Source organism: Bombina bombina, chromosome 8 (assembly GCF_027579735.1).
Source record: "Bombina bombina isolate aBomBom1 chromosome 8, aBomBom1.pri, whole genome shotgun sequence".
Classification (NCBI taxonomy): domain Eukaryota; kingdom Metazoa; phylum Chordata; class Amphibia; order Anura; family Bombinatoridae; genus Bombina; species Bombina bombina.
The window spans coordinates 26,209,836-26,228,502 of NC_069506.1; the positions used below are offsets into that span (position 1 = coordinate 26,209,836).

At 36.5% G+C, this 18,667-nt stretch overlaps 1 protein-coding gene across 12 annotated transcripts in view; it reads left to right on the forward strand.

Annotated features, from left to right (window-relative positions):
• Positions 1-18,667, forward strand: part of HSPG2 (heparan sulfate proteoglycan 2) — a 290,248-nt gene that overhangs the window by 136,987 nt on the left and 134,594 nt on the right. For 9 of the 12 annotated variants that reach the window (XM_053690214.1, XM_053690218.1, XM_053690216.1 and 6 more), the window contains 7 exons: positions 7,918-8,027; positions 10,444-10,502; positions 11,734-11,894; positions 12,977-13,015; positions 15,842-15,967; positions 16,123-16,236; positions 17,547-17,828. In XM_053690214.1, coding sequence (XP_053546189.1) covers positions 7,918-8,027; positions 10,444-10,502; positions 11,734-11,894; positions 12,977-13,015; positions 15,842-15,967; positions 16,123-16,236; positions 17,547-17,828 — 891 coding nt within the window. The remainder of the gene's footprint in view (positions 1-7,917; positions 8,028-10,443; positions 10,503-11,733; positions 11,895-12,976; positions 13,016-15,841; positions 15,968-16,122; positions 16,237-17,546; positions 17,829-18,667) is intronic. The other 3 variants (XM_053690217.1, XM_053690225.1, XM_053690226.1) reach the window with 1 other exon arrangement.

Genomic DNA, 18,667 nt, shown 5'->3' on the forward strand with positions numbered 1-18,667 from the left:
CACCCTGACTCAGTCCCTAACCTCTCAATCCTGGATACTATCCAAGAAATGTTGTGAGGTCTGCGATAGTCTCTGGGGTTTGTGTAAGGATTAAAGCTAAAGCACTGATCACTTGTAGTTTTATATTCTGTTGCTTCAATTAATTACATTTAATTACATTTCTAAAATGTATTCTTGGTCTCTATTCTTGGGCATGAGATGGGCAGCAAATATAAATATATAAAACATACAATTTTCCAGTTTACTTCTTTAATCAGATATTCTTTTTGTTCTAGTTATCCTTTGTTGAAAATCAGGAAGGTAAGTTCAGGAGTCTGCACATGCCTGCAGTACTATATGGCAGCAGTTTTATAACAATGTTATACATTAGCAAGAGCACTATATGGCAGCAGTTTTATAACAATGTTATACATTAGCAGGAGCACTAGATGACAGTAGTTTATAATAATGTTATAGATTAGCAAGAGCACTAGATGGCAGCAGTTATATAATAATGTTATACATTAGCAAGAGCACTATATGGCAGCAGTTTTATAACAATGTTATACATTAGCAAGAGCACTAGATGGCAGCAGTTTTATAATAATGTTATACATTAGCAAGAGCACTAGATGGCAGCAGTTTTATAATAATGTTATACATTAGCAAGAGCGCTAGATGGCAGCAGTTTTATAACAATGTTATACATTAGCAAGAGCACTAGATGGCAGCAGTTTTATAACAATGTTATACATTAGCAAGAGCACTAGATGGCAGCAGTTTTATAACAATGTTATACATTAGCAAGAGCACTAGATGGCAGCAGTTTTATAACAATGTTATACATTAGCAAGAGCACTAGATGGCAGCAGTTTTATAACAATGTTATACATTAGCAAGAGCACTAGATGGCAGCAGTTTTATAACAATGTTATACATTAGCAAGAGCACTAGATGGCAGCAGTTTTATAATAAAGTTATACATTAGCAAGAGCATTAGATGGCAGCAGATTTATAACAATATTATACATTAGCAGGAGCACTAGATGGCAGCAGTTTTTATAATAATGTTATACATTAGCAAGAGCACTAGATGGCAGCAGTTTTATAATAATGTTATACATTAGCAAGAGCACTAGATGGCAGCAGTTTTATAATAATGTTATACATTAGCAAGAGCACTAGATGGCAGCAGTTTTATAATAATGTTATACATTAGCAAGAGCACTAGATGGCAGCAGTTTTATAACAATGTTATACATTAGCAAGAGCACTAGATGGCAGCAGTTTTATAACAATGTTATACATTAGCAAGAGCACTAGATGGCAACAATGTTATACATTAGCAAGAGCACTAGATGGCAGCAGTTTTATAACAATGTTATACATTAGCAAGAGCACTATATGGCAGCAGTTTTATAACAATGTTATACATTAGCAAGAGCACTATATGGCAGCAGTTTTATAACAAGGTTATACATTAGCAAGAGCACTAGATGGCAGCAGTTTTATAACAATGTTATACATTAGCAAGAGCACTAGATGGCAGCAGTTTTATTATAATGTTATACATTAGCAAGAGCACTAGATGGCAGCAGTTTTATTATAATGTTATACATTAGCAAGAGCACTAGATGGCAGCAGTTTTTATAAAAATGATATACATTAGCAAGAGCATTAGATGGCAGCAGTTTTATAACAATGTTATACATTAGCAAGAGCACTAGATGGCAGCAGTTTTATAACAATGTTATACATTAGCAAGAGCACTAGATGGCAGCAGTTTTATAACAATGCTATACATTAGCAAGAGCACTAGATGGCAGCAGTTTTATAATAATGTTATACATTAGAAAGAGTACTAGATGGCAGCAGTTTTATAATAATGTTATACATTAGCAAGAGCACTAGATGGCAGCAGTTTTATAATAATGTTATACATTAGCAAGAGCATTAGATGGCAGCAGTTTTATAACAATGTTATACATTAGCAAGAGCACTAGATGGCAGCAGTTTTATAACAATGTTATACATTAGCAAGAGCACTAGATGGCAGCAGTTTTATAATAATGCTATACATTAGCAAGAGCACTAGATGGCAGCAGTTTTATAATAATGTTATACATTAGAAAGAGTACTAGATGGCAGCAGTTTTATAATAATGTTATACATTAGCAAGAGCACTAGATGGCAGCAGTTTTATAATAATGTTATACATTAGCAAGAGCACTAGATGGCAGCAGTTTTATAACAATGTTATACATTAGCAAGAGCACTAGATGGCAGCAGTTTTATAACAATGCTATACATTAGCAAGAGCACTAGATGGCAGCAGTTTTATAATAATGTTATACATTAGAAAGAGTACTAGATGGCAGCAGTTTTATAATAATGTTATACATTAGCAAGAGCACTAGATGGCAGCAGTTTTATAATAATGTTATACATTAGCAAGAGCACTAGATGGCAGCAGTTTTATAACAATGTTATACATTAGCAAGAGCACACACTAGATGGCAGCAGTTTTACAACAATCTTATACATTAGCAAGATCACTAGATGGCAGCAGTTTTATAACAATGTTATACATTAGCAAGAGCACTAGATGGCAGCAGTTTTATAACAATGTTATACATTAGCAAGAGCACTAGATGGCAGCAGATTTATAACAATGTTATACATTAGCAAGAGCACTAGATGGCAGCAGTTTTATAACAATGTTATACATTAGCAAGAGCACACACTAGATGGCAGCAGTTTTACAACAATCTTATACATTAGCAAGAGCACTAGATGGCAGCACTATTTCCTGTCATATAGTTCTCCAGACACGTGCACGTTACCTATCTAGATATCTCTTCAACAAAGAATAAGAGAACAAAGAAAATAAGATTTAGATTAATTTTCAAAATATGCTCCAATTGCCCCCTAAATTAAGTATAGTGTGGTTTTATAAAATAAAAAAATATTAGCGTTTTAAAAAAAAAAAAAAAACTGCACAAAGCAGTGGGTGTGGGGCACTGAAAATTGCCTTTACAGTGCAGTCTATGGGAAATGTGTGTTCCCAGTAAATATATATATGTTTCTGCTTATATATATTCATATACATATATATTTAACCCTTGCTGCCCATTGCTGCGCGTGACTTACCCCCTTCGCTGCGCTAGGTTCTCGACTGTGTCTGATGGCATGAGAATGAGGCTCCCATTGCAGCTTATAGAAGCGCACACTCGTGAGGGCAAAGCTTCCCTGCAATGCCAACTCGAGGTCGCGTTCGCATTGTGCTTTACTTATAATACCAGCGCACATTTGCTCCTCTTGTAATCTTGCCCTTTATTGGATTGTGGTTTGAAAAAGCAAGCTAGAAGTTTAAAGGGACAGTCTAGTCCAAAATAAAGTTTCATGATTCAGATAGAGAATATAATTTTAAACAAGTTTCAAATTTACTTTTATCACCAATTTTGCTTTGTTCTCTTGGTATTCTTAGTTGAAAGCTAAACCTAGGAGGTTCATATGCTAATTTCTAAGCCTTTGAAGGCCATCTCTCTTCTCTCAGGGGCATTTTGACAGTTTTTTACCACTAAAGTGTGGAAGTTCATGTGTGTCATATAGATAACACTGTGCTCACGCACGTGGAGTTCCAGTGAGCCAGCTCCGATTGGCTAAAATGGATGTCTGTCAAAAGAACTGAAATAAGGGGGCAGTCTGCAGAGGCTTAGATACAAGGTAATGACAGAGGTAAAAATTGTATTTATATAACTGTGTTGGTTATGCAAAACTAGGGAATGGGTAATAAAGGGATTATCTATCTTTTTAAACAATAACAATTCTGGTGTAGACTGTTCCTTTAACCTAAAAGAGCAATTCATCATACATTTTATATTCTGCAGCTGGTATATCATTAAAGGGAAACCAGTTTTACTGTATATTGTCCTTTTACTCTCTGCCCATATCTCCCCCAAAAGCACTGACAACCAGGTTACATTTCAGAAGGAAATGACAGTGACCTGGCTTCCAGATGGATAAGCGCAGCAGATGTTTGGACGGAAATTGAGATGTATGATCCATATGTAAGCACAAATGTTACAGTGAATAGACTTGAGAATCGAGACTTGAAACTATTTCTGTGATGGCAAAGATTTGCTTTGGAAAGTAGAGTGTACGATCCTCCCGGAGAGTCAATGGTATTTGCAGCTGAGAATTCCTTGCTGACGATTTGAAACAGCTGTTATGAAGTCACAAATGTGTCTTGGATCATTAACATTTATTGTTTTGGTGACACATGAAATTCAGACTTTATTACCTATAGCTCCTGGGGTCTCTGTTTTATTTTATTAATGTCCTATTTAGGGAGTGACAGTTGGGTGTTAGTCACCCTGAAAGAAGCAGGTGTGTCTGAACCTGACCCAATCATATGCAGCTACTGTCACTCACTGTTCCTCACAGTGGCCTGGTCCGTACTGCTGACGCTCATTATCCATAACTGTGCTACAGGAGGGATCTATTGATGGAACACATCAGATTAACCTTTTAACGCTGTTATGCTGTTCTGTTCCGTCATAATTACACTGGGCTTTAGAGCCGTTATGACGGAATAGAACGTCATAGCCGACAGCTGTCCTGAAGCCTACTGCGCTTCCTGGATTTGATCGCGGTCTGGAGGGCGTTCCTAGGGTTATAGGGACATCCTCCAACCCGATCCAATAATTGAAATCTCGCGATTGTAATTTCAATTTGTCTACATCGGAACAGTTGTTCCGATGTAGACACTTTAACCCTGGCAGGAAAGGGTTAAAGGGACATTATCATTTTCAAATATACATAGTATATATAAGCAATTAAGAACTGTAGTGCAAAAGATCTGCATGCAAATTAGATGTTTTAAATGCATTTAAATCTATTACTTTTGTTAGCACAATTTCTATTGTTTTGCACTCCATTGATACACCCCATTGAAAGGGCTGTTGAGTATGATTATCTTATCTCCTCTGCTATGAACAATTAGGAACAGATAGATATGAGCACCTGCACTGAACAAGCAATCCCAGAAGTATGTTAAACTGACATACAAATGGAAAAAGAAAATATTGCAAATGGTTAGAGCTATAGTTATATCTTTTGTATAGAACTTTGGGTTAGAATAAGTTAAACACATAGTTAAAGAGACCCAAACATTTTCTATCACAATTCAGATGGAATATAACATTTTTGGAAAACTTTGTGAATAGAAAAAAATGTGGGTTTCACCATTTAGCTCCCAGTAGTGCATTGCTGCTTCTGAGCCTACCTAGGCATGATTTTCAAAAAAGGATATCAAGAAAATGAAGTAAAGTTGCTAAGAGAAGTAACCATGTAAGTTTAATTTTGACTTTCATATTCCTTTAAGTCAGCAAAAAGCCAATAGACCATGTTGTATTTAGCAAACACTCAAAAACATATTAGTTAGCAAACAACTAACAAACTCTGATATTTACAAAAAAAGATATATATATTATTTTAACTGGTATACATATATCAGTGTTGTCCACAAAAATAAATAAATAAATAAAATTATGCAAATCTACTGTGATGAATGGTCCTTTAATATCCCTTTAAAATACATTTTCAAATATAATTGAATGTAAATGTATTTATATAAATATATATATATATATATATATATATATCTCAATTATTAAAGGACCAGTCAACACAGTAGATTTGCATAATCAACAAATGCAAGATAACCAGACAATGCACTTCAAATGAGTAGTCTGACACTTTGAGATTGTAATATAAAATGATAAATCGTATATACAAAAAACACTTTGCAATATACTTTCATTATTTATTTTGTCAACTTTTCCTGTAATTCCATTCTGAAATTGTGAGCTTTTCAGTTCCTGTTACAAATGGAAGTGCAGAACACTGTTAAATCCAGCACAACCATTGGCTGCACACTCTAGTGACCTATTTATAACTGACCCTAATTGGCCACAGCAGAGAAGGTAACACAAGTTACAACATGGCAGCTCCCAGTGTTTTATAGACACTAAAACTTTACACTTATTTTGTCACTTTTTAAACAACTAATGAAACTTTAAAAAATACATCTACCTGTTATTCTCAGACTAATATTTTTTCCTTGAATTATTCTATCTAACATTTATTTAGTGTTTAATGTCCCTTTAAAAAGATGTTAAAAGTATAATATAGAACACGTGCACAGCAGTGTATTTTATAAAGATGGTTAAAGTCTAAAACAACAGTGTATTTTATACAGTACATACCCGGTCCTTATATGACTAGCGACTAGCGTTGTCTGACGTACAAATGCTTTAGCAAACCTGACGCAGCTTTATTGAGTGTATTTTATTGAAAACATTATCAGATTGTTTTGTCCTTGTTGTGGTTAAGTTGTCATGGTGCCATCATTAGCGGCTGACATACAGTATCCAGCAGGCTTAGAACAGGCCACTCATTTTGTTAGGATACAAAGAAGAATAAGACTTGGATTTCTTTAGCATGTCAGATTACATCACTAAATTAAAGGGGCAGATGGAGTGTTTTGGAAAAAAAGAAAGGATGTCTGGAATAAATGGCAAAAGTACAGCACAAAGCTGTTTAAAGATATGGAAAATGATCTCATCCTTTGATAAAGAAAAACTGGATTATAGTGAAGTTATATAATGTCTGGCTTGTGAGAGGTCTTTTAAGGCAAACTAGGGGTTAAATTGCAGCCTGTATGACTGGAGCTGAGTTATGTAGGTAAATGCAGGAGTTATTGAGACTATTTTATTATTCTTTAGTCTTGTAATAAATTTACATATCAGCAGACTGTCACAACTTTCTGAGTACGTTAACACTGTGATTGCTACCACCTCCTCCACTTGCCCTATTTGGAAAAGCCAGTCTGAACTTGATAGACAATGACAATGTGTGCAACTGCCATTTTGTTACTAAACCTTGCCTTGTTTTACAGAATTATATCACCTTTGCTGAAGCTAATTAGGGTTTAGGTATGTAGCGAGGTTAGCCTTGTGAAGCCTGCAATTTGCACTTCCAATACTGGAAATTAGAAAACTCATCATTTCCATAGTCATAGTACAGAAACATGGGGCAAGGAACTCTACTGCAAAAAAAAAAAGTACTACACATAATTAAACATCTTATATTAGAATGTAAAGTGTTTCATGTCTGTTTAATATAAGACAGTAATAAACATGCCACATTCACATTATGATTTATGTCTAAAGAGCAACATTGTGACGCTTTAGACTCCTTAAAGGGACATGAAACCCAAAATATTTCTTTCATGATTCAGATAGAGGATATCATTTAAAAAAACTGTCTAATATACTTATTTAATTTGCTTCATTCTCTTGGTATCCTCTGTTGAAGAAGCAGCAATGCATTACTGGGAACATTGGGAGAGCCAATAACATAAACGTGCAGCCACCAATCAGCAGCTCCCGAATCTACCTTGGTATCCCTTTCAATTAATCAAGAGAACAAAACAAATTAGATAATTGGAGTAGAAGTTGTTTAAAATCACAAGCTCTATCTGAATCATGAAACATTTTGGGTTTTATAGGTAATAGGTAGACCACAAGTTTATACAGTGACAATGTCCTCTGCACTTCGGTGGTCATTCTCCTCTGCTATCTTCTGCTGGTTTGTTTTTGTGATGAGCACTTGGCATGCGGTTTTGCTAAACGCTTCACAGTGGTTTGCACTAATCTGATCTAATATACCAGCAGCTCCCTACCCTCTAATGAATATCTATAGACGTCCCTGGCTTTAGAGTTATTCCTTATGGACACAAGAAGATCAAATTGAGTTTCTTCTTTTCCAGCAAGGATAATCCTAAAACCAGAACCATTTGAGATCTTGCTTAGTGTTTTGGCACCTCTGTAATATACACTATGAGTATTTATCACCTCTTTATCTCTGTTGCAGTTTACTACAGAGCTCTGGTGAATTTCACTCAATCTATAGAATATACAGCCGAGCTGGACAATGTGTTGTCAGAAGAATTCCGAGATTTATCTGAAGCAGTTGTGGACACGGTAAGAAGGATCTTATTTTTACTGATATCTCTGCAAACTTTCCATGTGTGTAAGCGATCTCAGAATAAATAAAGTTACAGATACAAAATGAACAGAAGTGCTCCTAGCTAAAGTACTAATTCATACAACCTGCTTATTGCTTAAAGGGGCACTCAAGTCAAAATAAACTTGTATGATTCAGAAAGAGCAGCAGTTTTAAGACACTTTCCAATTTACTTCCATTATTAAATTGTGCACAGTCTTTTTATAGTCACACTTTCTGGGGAACAAGATCCTACTGAGCATGTGCACAAGCTCACAGTGTATACGTATACTAATCTGTGATTGGCTGATGTATGTCACATGATACAGGGGGCCGGAAAATTGGGGAAAAAATATATTTGTCAGAAAAAAAATCTACTGCTTATTTGAAATTCAGAATAGGGCCTCTATTTATCAAAGGTCTTGCGGACCTGATCTGACCTCGCTAAATGCGGAGAGCAATACGCTCTCTGCATTTAACATTGCACCAGCAGCTCACAAGAGCTGCTGGTGCAACGCCGCCCCCTGCTGACTCGCGGCCAGCAGGGAGGTGTCAATCAACCCGATCGTACTTGATCGGGTTGATTTCCGGCGATTCTTTAGACTGCTGCTTCATAACTTGTGTTTCTGGCGAGTCTGAAGACTCGCCAGAAACACGGGCCCACAAGCTCCGTACGGAGCTTGATAAATATGGGCCTAGGTGTTAAATCATTGTATTTTTATTATGCACTTGTTAATTATGTAATTCTACTGCATTGAGTGGCCCTTTAATTATCAGCAGAACCAATTTTATAGTGTGTACACTTATACAAATAGAACAATAAATCACATAAAATCAGATGACAATAATAAATCAAAATATCACACCAAAATCTTAAATTAAAATTGTAAATACCATAGAAAATACATAAATTCATTAATTAGGTGAATGTTTAAAAGTATCCAAATGTCCATAATTTAGTCTATAAACATCTAATGACAAATCTTCAATTCTTGATAGTAGACTCTATGGTAGGATTCAATTCCAGCAAAGTAACTCTATATAAATATACACACAGATAGATATTTAATAAATATGTGTGTAATAGTTTATTTTAATATGTTTTACATGCATTTTGTCTGGTCTTAAGTTGTGCTAGCTTTTTTAGCGCTGTTATGTAACATGATTCAGAACCTGTAATATGAGCGATGTGTAACGATATCCATTTAAAGGCACACTGTACCCAAATTTTTTCTTTTGTAATTCAGAAAGAGCATGCAATTTTAAGCAACTTTCTAATTTACTCCTATTATCAATTTTTCTTTGTTCTCTTGCTATCATTATTTGAAAAAGAAGGCATCTAAGCTTTTTTTTTTTTGGTTTCAGTACTCTGGACAGCACTTTTTTATTGGTGGATGAATTTATCCACCAATCAGCAAGGACAACCCAGGTTGTTCACCAAAAATGGGCCGGCATCTAAACTTACATTCTTGCATTTCAAATAAAGATACCAAGAGAATGAAGAAAATTTGATAATAGGAGTAAATTAGAAAGTTGCTTAAAATTTCATGCTCAATCTGAATCACGAAATAAATTTTTTGGGTACAGTGTCCCTTTAAGTATAGGGCATGCTAAAGGGATGTCGGCTGCACTAATCATTCTCTGGTTATTCTGTTTTACCGTGGACTTGTAATACCAAATTGCGTGTTAATCTTAGAGTGGTCCCGAAATAGTAATAGCGTAGCATCAACAACAAAAGGCAGCACCCGGTTAATCCACACATCCACAGAACAGGATACGGTAGTACAAATGCAAGAAATGTTTAATAGGCACTATTAGACATGGTACACATCGCAGACAGAAAAAAGGTCAAACCTGTTTTCGTTATTCACATATTGCACTTCCTTAATGACCCATGAGTCATTGAGGAAGTGCAATATGTGAATACTATGTGTACCATGTCTAATAGTGCCTATTAAACATTTTTTGCATTTGTACTACCGTATCCTGTTCTGTAGTGGATTAACTGGGTGCTGCCTTTTGTTTTTGATGCTGGATTACTGTGTTGGAGCGTTGATGGAGCGCTTACTCGTTTGGCTAGCACCGGTGTCGTCATCATCTAGCGACCGCCTGTATTGGGAGCGTGTTACTGAGGCATACTAGCGCGAAGACAGCTGTCTCTCAGTGCGGGCTGCATACCGACGATAAGGAGACTATCCTTTGAGCGCTGTTTTGTGTTCTTGTTAATATTAATAACGTACCCTGAGCAACCAATAGCGCTGCACTTGTAATCTAGACCTATTAAGGTATTACCATCTTCTACTTATGTGACTATTTGAAGCATCTCTGTAGCAAAAAACAAACAAAAAAAACAGATGGAATTTTATCTTCTAATTTGTATCTCTTTTGTTTCAGCTTGAATCAGAGTATTACAAAATCCCAGGGGAACAGATGGTCAGCGTGGTTTTTGTCAAGTGAGTTAATGTCATGGTATTCCTTGCAAATTATATATAAAGTTTCAATCCAGTGGCACAGGGTGTAATTCAGTCGGTAGTCTTTATATAAATCTTTAGTCCAGTGGCACAGGGTGTAATTCAGTCGGTAGTCTTTATATAAATCTTTAGTCCAGTGGCACAGGGTGTAATTCAGTCGGTAGTCTTTATATAAAGCTTTAGTCCAGTGGCACAGGGTGTAATTCAGTCAGTAGTCTTTATATAAAGCTTTAGTCCAGTGGCACAGGGTGTAATTCAGTCAGTAGTCTTTATATAAAGCTTCAATCCAGTGGCACAGGGTATAATTCAGTCACTGGTCTTTATATAAAGCTTTGGTCCAGTGGCACAGGGTGTAATTCATTCAGTAGTCTTTATATAAAGCTTTAGTCCAGTGGCACAGGGTGTAATTCAGTCAGTAGTCTTTATATAAAGCTTTGGTCCAGTGGCACAGGGTGTAATTCAGTCAGTAGTCTTTTTATAAAGCTTCAGTCCAGTGGCACAGGGTGTAATTCAGTCAGTAGTCTTTATATAAAGTTTTAGTCCAGTGGCACAGGGTGTAATTCAGTCAGTAGTCTTTATATAAAGCTTCAATCCAGTGGCACAGGGTAAAATTCAGTCACTGGTCTTTATATAAAGCTTTGGTCCAGTGGCACAGGGTGTAATTCAGTCACTGGTCTTTACATAAAGCTTTGGTCCAGTGGCACAGGGTGTAATTCAGTCAGTAGTCTTTATATAAAGCTTCAGTCTAGTGGCAGAGGGTTTAATTCAGTCACTGGTCTTTATATAAATCTTTAGTCCAGTGGCACAGGGTGTAATTCAGTCAGTATTATTTATATAGAGCTTCAGTTCAGTGGCACAGGGTATAATTCAGTCGGTAGTCTTTATATAAAGCTTTAGTCCAGTGGCACAGGGTTTAATTCAGTCAGTAGTCTTTATATAAAGCTTTAGTCCAGTGACACAGGGTATAATTTAGTCACTGGTCTTTACATAAAGCTTCAGTCCAACTTAATTGTCTGGTTTGTGAGAACCATGTGTCATAAAAAAAAAATCAGGTCTTCCCTGCAGTCATGCGAATGTGTTGTTTCCAAATGATAGATATTTATCTCAGTACATGTAAGGGTTCTGCCCAAAGAACTGTCTTCCATGATGGCAAATGCTTAACCTGATTTATGTTTTGATGAGTAGGTTTATTCTTTGTGTATCTTTACCACAGGCCCATTGAAGGTGACGTCTTTGTTGAGTTGGATGTTGGTTCAGAAGGCAACGACAACGACAAAGAGATCCGTGAAATTCTATACTCGGTGGTTGACAGCGGTTCTATTGCATCTTACATAATCTCTTCAGTCGGGTTCCAGTTTCGGCGCCTCGGAGCAGGTGAGCAATGAGATCACAGTGATTAGTGGGGCGAGAAAATATGGAAACCACCTTTTCTTTAATCTAAAAATATTGACAGGATGCTACAATCTATCCTCAAATCTCTTAAAACATTCTTAAGCCCTACAAAATATGTGAAGGAAATTCAGCCTTGTAGAAACTGATGTAGATAATAGAGACCTCCATCTCTATTGTCCCATTATCCTTATTGGACGTGTCTATTGTAAATACCTATTATTTTTTTACTTTGTAACCTTGCCATCTACACCAGTTTGTCATCTTTAGTAAAGACATTTTGTAATTACACATTCTGTTGTGGTGCTATAGAATAACATATCAGCCAAGTCTTAACATTTTACAAACAAATTAACATCCTATTTACTGCAATTAGTTTTCAGTAGTCAAACTCCACCCCCTCCCCATTTGCCTTATTTGGAGAAGCCAATCAGGGCTTTAACCCATAGACAGCAAGGCTAGCTACTGTCATACATTTAGTATAGAATGCCTTGTTTTGCAGTTGCAATCTGATAAAGCCAATTAGGGAAAAATTTGGAGCAGGGTTAGCCTTGAGTAGTCAGCAGGGTGCATTTTAATTTTTGAGAATTAGAAATTGCTTAATTTTCAGAGCTAAATAACATGGAAAGGGGAGACATAATTAAAATATATAGCAAAATTGCTTGATTATGCATAATTAAACATTTTATATAAAAATTTAAAGGCGTTTACTGTACCTTTAAGGTGCCAAAAATCAAGGATATGAGTGCGGTGTACTGCGCTTACCTTTTTACATCCACTTTCTCGGATTTTTTTCTCTCTCTGCTCTGCATAGGACACTGAGCATTTAAACAAGACTCTGCCCTACACATTCAGGGGCGGAGGTGCTATTGCAGTAGTATGTATATTGTTTTATAGATATACTGGATAGACAATCATAGTTCTATAGAAAGTCTTGTTAGCAGATAGAATAGAAAGGTAACTAGGTCCCGGTGTATCACATGACATACATATACAAATGCTTCATCCGCTGACATACATTGACCAAATCTTCATCCATAAGACTCTGAAAATATCTTTCTTTATAGCACAAATGCCACCTCCCCCAATGGGGATGGACACACCAGGTAAGATTCACGGTGTTTGTGGTGATCCCGTGTCACTTGCACAGGGTGGTGATGTTTCTATTTTGCACGGTCCATTTCACTAACGAGGAACACCGCTTATCTTGTGACTCTGCAATAAGTGTTGTGCTGAGTGCATTAACATCATAAGAATCATTTTTTAGAGAATGTTTTTATTTAGCATTTTGAGAGAATGTTGTTTATTAACAAGTTTGAGCGTTTGTTTACTTCTAATGCCAAGAAAACACTTCAATGGATCTCTGTCAGCTAATCCCCTTGCAGCGTTGGCAGCATTTCAGGAATATAAAGGGGGGTTTTATGCCTCTAATAGTGTGGAGCTGACTTTGATATATAAAGATCTTGGTGCTCACAAAGTAAATCTGATGCATCTGAGGCCAACTTGTGACACAGTTTTATTTAGAGCAGGCGCATAGCTCCATGTGAATATTCACCGAACACCTCTCGTTGTCATGCACCCTTAACCAGTGATTACTAATCTCACGTGTGTACCACTCAGGTTTTTACTCTTTCTAAATAATCTCCATATAATAATAATAATAATAATAATAATAATTGTATAAGACGTGCCTTTTAAATGCATGTTTTCTTGTTCTTCCTGCTTTTTTGTTACTGTGTGTTCCATATTAGGGTAAGTTCCCAGTGGCTGTGTGATATATTTCATGAAACGATCCTGGTTGTGTGTTCCCTGTTATGGTATGTTCCTGGTGACTGTGTGCTACCTGTTATAGTATGTTCCTGGTGACTGTGTGTTCCCTTTTGTGGTATGTTCTTGGTGACTGTGTGCTACCTGTTACTGTATGTTACTGGTGACTGTGTTCCCTTTTGTGGTATGTTCTTGGTGACTGTGTGCTACATTTAACGGTATGTTCCTGGTGACTATGTGTTCCCTTTTTTGGTATGTTTTTGGTGACTGTGTGCTACCTGTTATGGTATGTTCCTGGTGACTGTGTGTTCCTAGTTATGGTATGTTCCTGATGATTGTATGTTAAATGAAATGGCATGTTCCTGGTTACTATATTTCCTTGTAATTATAGTTTTCCTATTATAATGCGTGTTTTGTTTACCCTGTGTTCATTTAGTGTACATTCCCTGTTAGACTTTGTTCATTGTCTTTCCTGTATCTAGATGTTCCTGGTTATTGTAGGTTTCCTTACTCCCTTTTCTGGGTACTGCTCTCTCCCTGTAGCAAGCTGTCCGGGGTAATTTTATGTTCCCTGTTACTGAATGTTCCCAATTACCATATGATTCATTTTGCTAGATATTCCTGGTTATTTTGTTTGCATTCCACGTCGCTGTGTTTTCCAGGTTATGCTGTGCTCCAAGTTACTCTTTTTTACTTTCACTGTATGTTCAATGTTACTGTATGTTGTAGGTTACTTTGTGTTCCCTGTTACTATATATGATAGGTTTTTCTTATAGATATATGTTTCAGGTTACTGTATGTTCTAGGTTACTGTATGTTCCAGGTTACTTTGTGTTCCCTGTTACTATATATGATAGGTTTTTCTTATAGATATATGTTTCAGGTTACTATATTTTCTAGGTTACTGTATGTTCTAGGTTACTGTATGTTCTAGGTTACTGTATGTTCCAGGTTACTGTATGTTCCAGGTTACTTTGTGTTCCCTGTTACTATATATGATAGGTTTTTCTTATAGATATATGTTTCAGGTTACTGTATGTTCTAGGTTATTGTATGTTCTAGGTTACTGTATGTTCTAGGTTACTGTATGTTTTAGGTTACTGTATGTTCCAGGTTACTGTATGTTCCAGGTTACTTTGTGTTCCCTGTTACTATATATGATAGGTTTTTCTTATAGATATATGTTTCAGGTTACTATATGTTCTAGGTTACTGTATGTTCTAGGTTACTGTATGTTCTAGGTTACTGTATGTTCCAGGTTACTTTGTGTTCCCTGTTACTATACATGACAGTTTTTTTTTTTTAATAAATTTATGTTTCAGGTTACTCTGTGTTCCCAGTTACTATACATGCAAGGTTCTTATAAATTTATGTTCCAGGTTACTGTATGTTCTAGGTTATTGTATGTTCTAGGTTAATATATGTTACAGATCACTTTGTGTTCCCTGTTTCTATACATGCCAGGTTCTTTTAAATATATGTTCCAGGTTACTATATGTTCCAGGTTACTCTGTATTATCTGTTACTATACATGCCAGGTTATTTTGTGTTCTTAGATAAAGAAGAAACAGTGATAGACAGATCACTGTGCTTCTATAGGAGGCGCTAATATGAACAATAAATGTAAATATAAAAATATAAGGTTAATATAATTCCCTATATATGCAATTAATATAAAAACAATGAGCAAATAACAATGAGTGTGGATAAAACAATAAAGAGGTAATGGACAAGCCAGAGAAAGTCCAATGGATGTCTTCCACGTCCCAAAGCTTGATAGGCTGCTCTCTGTCGTCACCCAAAAGGGTTTTTATCTTATCACTATTTTGTGTTCTTATAACTCTTTGTTCTAGGTCAGTGTAGCTTCATATACATACCATCCTACTGAAACGAGATAACATATCAGCCTTATATGGTTTTAACCATAACCACCAGTTCTTCAACCCATACATTAGCCCAAGAAGCTGATTCTGTCAAATCTATGGTATCTTAGTGAATTGACAACACGGGATGAGGTTGGAGAACTTAAGGTGTATTTCTCAGCATAGATTTCACAGTATCTATAATGAAACAAGACCATGGTATCTGTAGGATATGTATACCGGGTCTAGCCGCTGCTCTGTTTTTTTTTTTTCTTCGCTGACCACTATATTTCTCTTTTCTAGTTACTCCAACTATACGCTCGTGCACAGCTAATGAATTCACCTGCAAGAATGGGAACTGTATTCCCCTGGAGTATCAGTGTGACCGACGTCCTGATTGTCGTGACCTATCAGACGAGGAAGGATGCGGTGAGTAAACTGTACTACTGGTCAGGAGAACTGAGAAACGCGTGAAAACCTGTTCTACATATAAACATATGGCAGGCTTTAACCCCTTCACTGCCAAAGGGTTTATAAGAGTTTACATGATTGTATGACTACATAATGATTCATCTGCCTTTCAGAAAATGGATGTGAGGACTTTGAGTTTCAGTGTAGAAGTGGAGAGTGCATCCCTAGAACATACCTTTGTGATGGCCGTTCAGACTGCAAGGACTCCTCAGACGAGCTTCAGTGCGGTGAGTTCCTGGCTGTTATCCATCACAGCTATTTGTTTAAAGGGACATGATACTCAAAGGAAATCTGTGTTACATCTAAAAGATAATGTTTCATATTTTTTATAGTGATTTTTTTTTTTTTTTTTAAATGGATGTTCCTGTGCAGCATTCGCTCTATGCTTGTAGGATGTGTGCACCAAAAGGACTCTGGGAGTTGCCTTTTTCCCAGCTGTGTACAGACATGCACTTAATTAAAATTAAATAAAAAGCTTTTTTCCTACAATTTATTTTTAACATTTTTATTTAAATCTCTATATGCATGATATAGATTTGTTATATGTCCCTTTAGTTTTAGCCCTGGCTGTATCTAAATTGTATAAATTATTTTGTATTGTTTACTTTAATTCTGTTTACCTGGACACACTATCAGAGAAGATTTAAACAATATAGGCATTTGAGCCTAGGTTATTAAAGGGACAGTGTAGTCAGAATTGGAATGCGTGTTAGTTTTGATTAGAAACACTTTTGTAGTGCACATGTATTACCATAAATGCTTCTAGTAGATCACAGTAGTGCATTTAGCCACTAATCAGCAAGTGTTACCCATGTTCTGAACCAAAAATGGACGACTTCTAAGCTTACATTCCTGCTTTTCAAATAAAGATACCAAGAGAATGAAGACAATTTGATAATATGAGTAAATTACAAAGTTGTTTAAAACTGCTGCTCTATCTGAATCATACAAGAGAAAATGTTGGTTTCATATCCCTTTAAACAATAATACAATGCTTTAGTAAATTACAGCATTTTATTTTTGCACTAACATGTCCCTTAAAGGGACACTGAACCCAATTTTTTTCTTTCATGATTCAGATAGAGCATGCAATTTTAAGCAACTTTCTAATTTACTCCTATTATTAAATTTTCTTCATTCTCTTGGTATCTTTATTTGAAATGCAAGAATGTAAGTTTAGATGCCGGCCCATTTTTGGTGAACAACCTGGGTTTTTCTTGCTGATTGGTGGATAAATTCGCCCACCAATAAAAAAGTGCTGTCCAGAGTTCTGAACCAAAAAAAGCTCACCTGCCTTCTTTTAATTTGCATGCTCTATCTGAATCACAAAATAATTTTTTTGGTTCAGTGTCTCTTTAAGCACTTTATAAATAGTGACTTTTTTTGTCCTTTTACAACAAACATTTTTAATCAGATATTGAGCTTACATGTTGCTGAAATGTTTGCATTAACGATTATCTGTCTTCTCCTTGTGTCCTGTTTGTAACACCCTTTGCACGTTCATCATTCACTAATTGTTGTCTCTTATTGCCAATAGGTACAACCCAGGCACCAAAAACAAGAACGCCTGCTACTTCACTAGTCACGCAAGCTATTACCACTGTCAGACCGGCCACCACACCTGCCCAGGTTTTCACTCGGCCGCCCGTAATCACCACTACCCCAGCCAAACGCGTAACCACCAAACCACCTCCTGATTTTGACCCACGTCTTTGCCGGAGAGAGGAGGCTCGCTGCCCGAACGGCCAGTGCATTCCTAGGGACTATCTGTGTGATGGAGAGAAAGACTGCCCAGATGGCAGTGATGAGCGAAGATGTGGTGAGAACTCTGTAGAAGGGTCATAGTGACTTCTACATACAGCGATAGCACTCTCTTCACTAGTACACATTGTGATAGCAGTCTCTTCACTAGTACACATTGTGATAACTCTCTTCACTAGTACACATTGTGATAGCACTCTCTTCACTAGTACACATTGTGATAGCAGTCTCTTCACTAGTACACATTGTGATAACTCTCTTCACTAGTACACATTGTGATAACTCTCTTCACTAGTACACATTGTGATAGCAGTCTCTCCACTAGTACACATTGTGATAACTCTCTCCACTAGTACACATTGTGATAACTCTCTCCACTAGTACACATTGTGATAGCAGTCTCTTCACTAGTACACATTGTGATAACTCTCTCCACTAGTACACATTGTGATAACTCTCTCCACTAGTACACATTGTGATAGCACTCTCTTCACTAGTACACATTGTGATAGCAGTCTCTCCACTAGTACACATTGTGATAACTCTCTTCACTAGTACACATTGTGATAGCAATCTCTCCACTAGTACACATTGTGATAGCAGTCTCTTCACTAGTACACATTGTGATAACTCTCTCCACTAGTACACATTGTGATAACTCTCTCCACTAGTACACATTGTGATAGCAGTCTCTCCAAAAGTACACATTGTGATAGCAGTCTCTCCACTAGTACACATTGTGATAGCAATCTCTCCACTAGTACACATTGTGATAGCAATCTCTCCACTAGTACACATTGTGATAGCAGTCTCTTCACTAGTACACATTGTGATAACTCTCTCCACTAGTACACATTGTGATAACTCTCTCCACTAGTACACATTGTGATAGCAGTC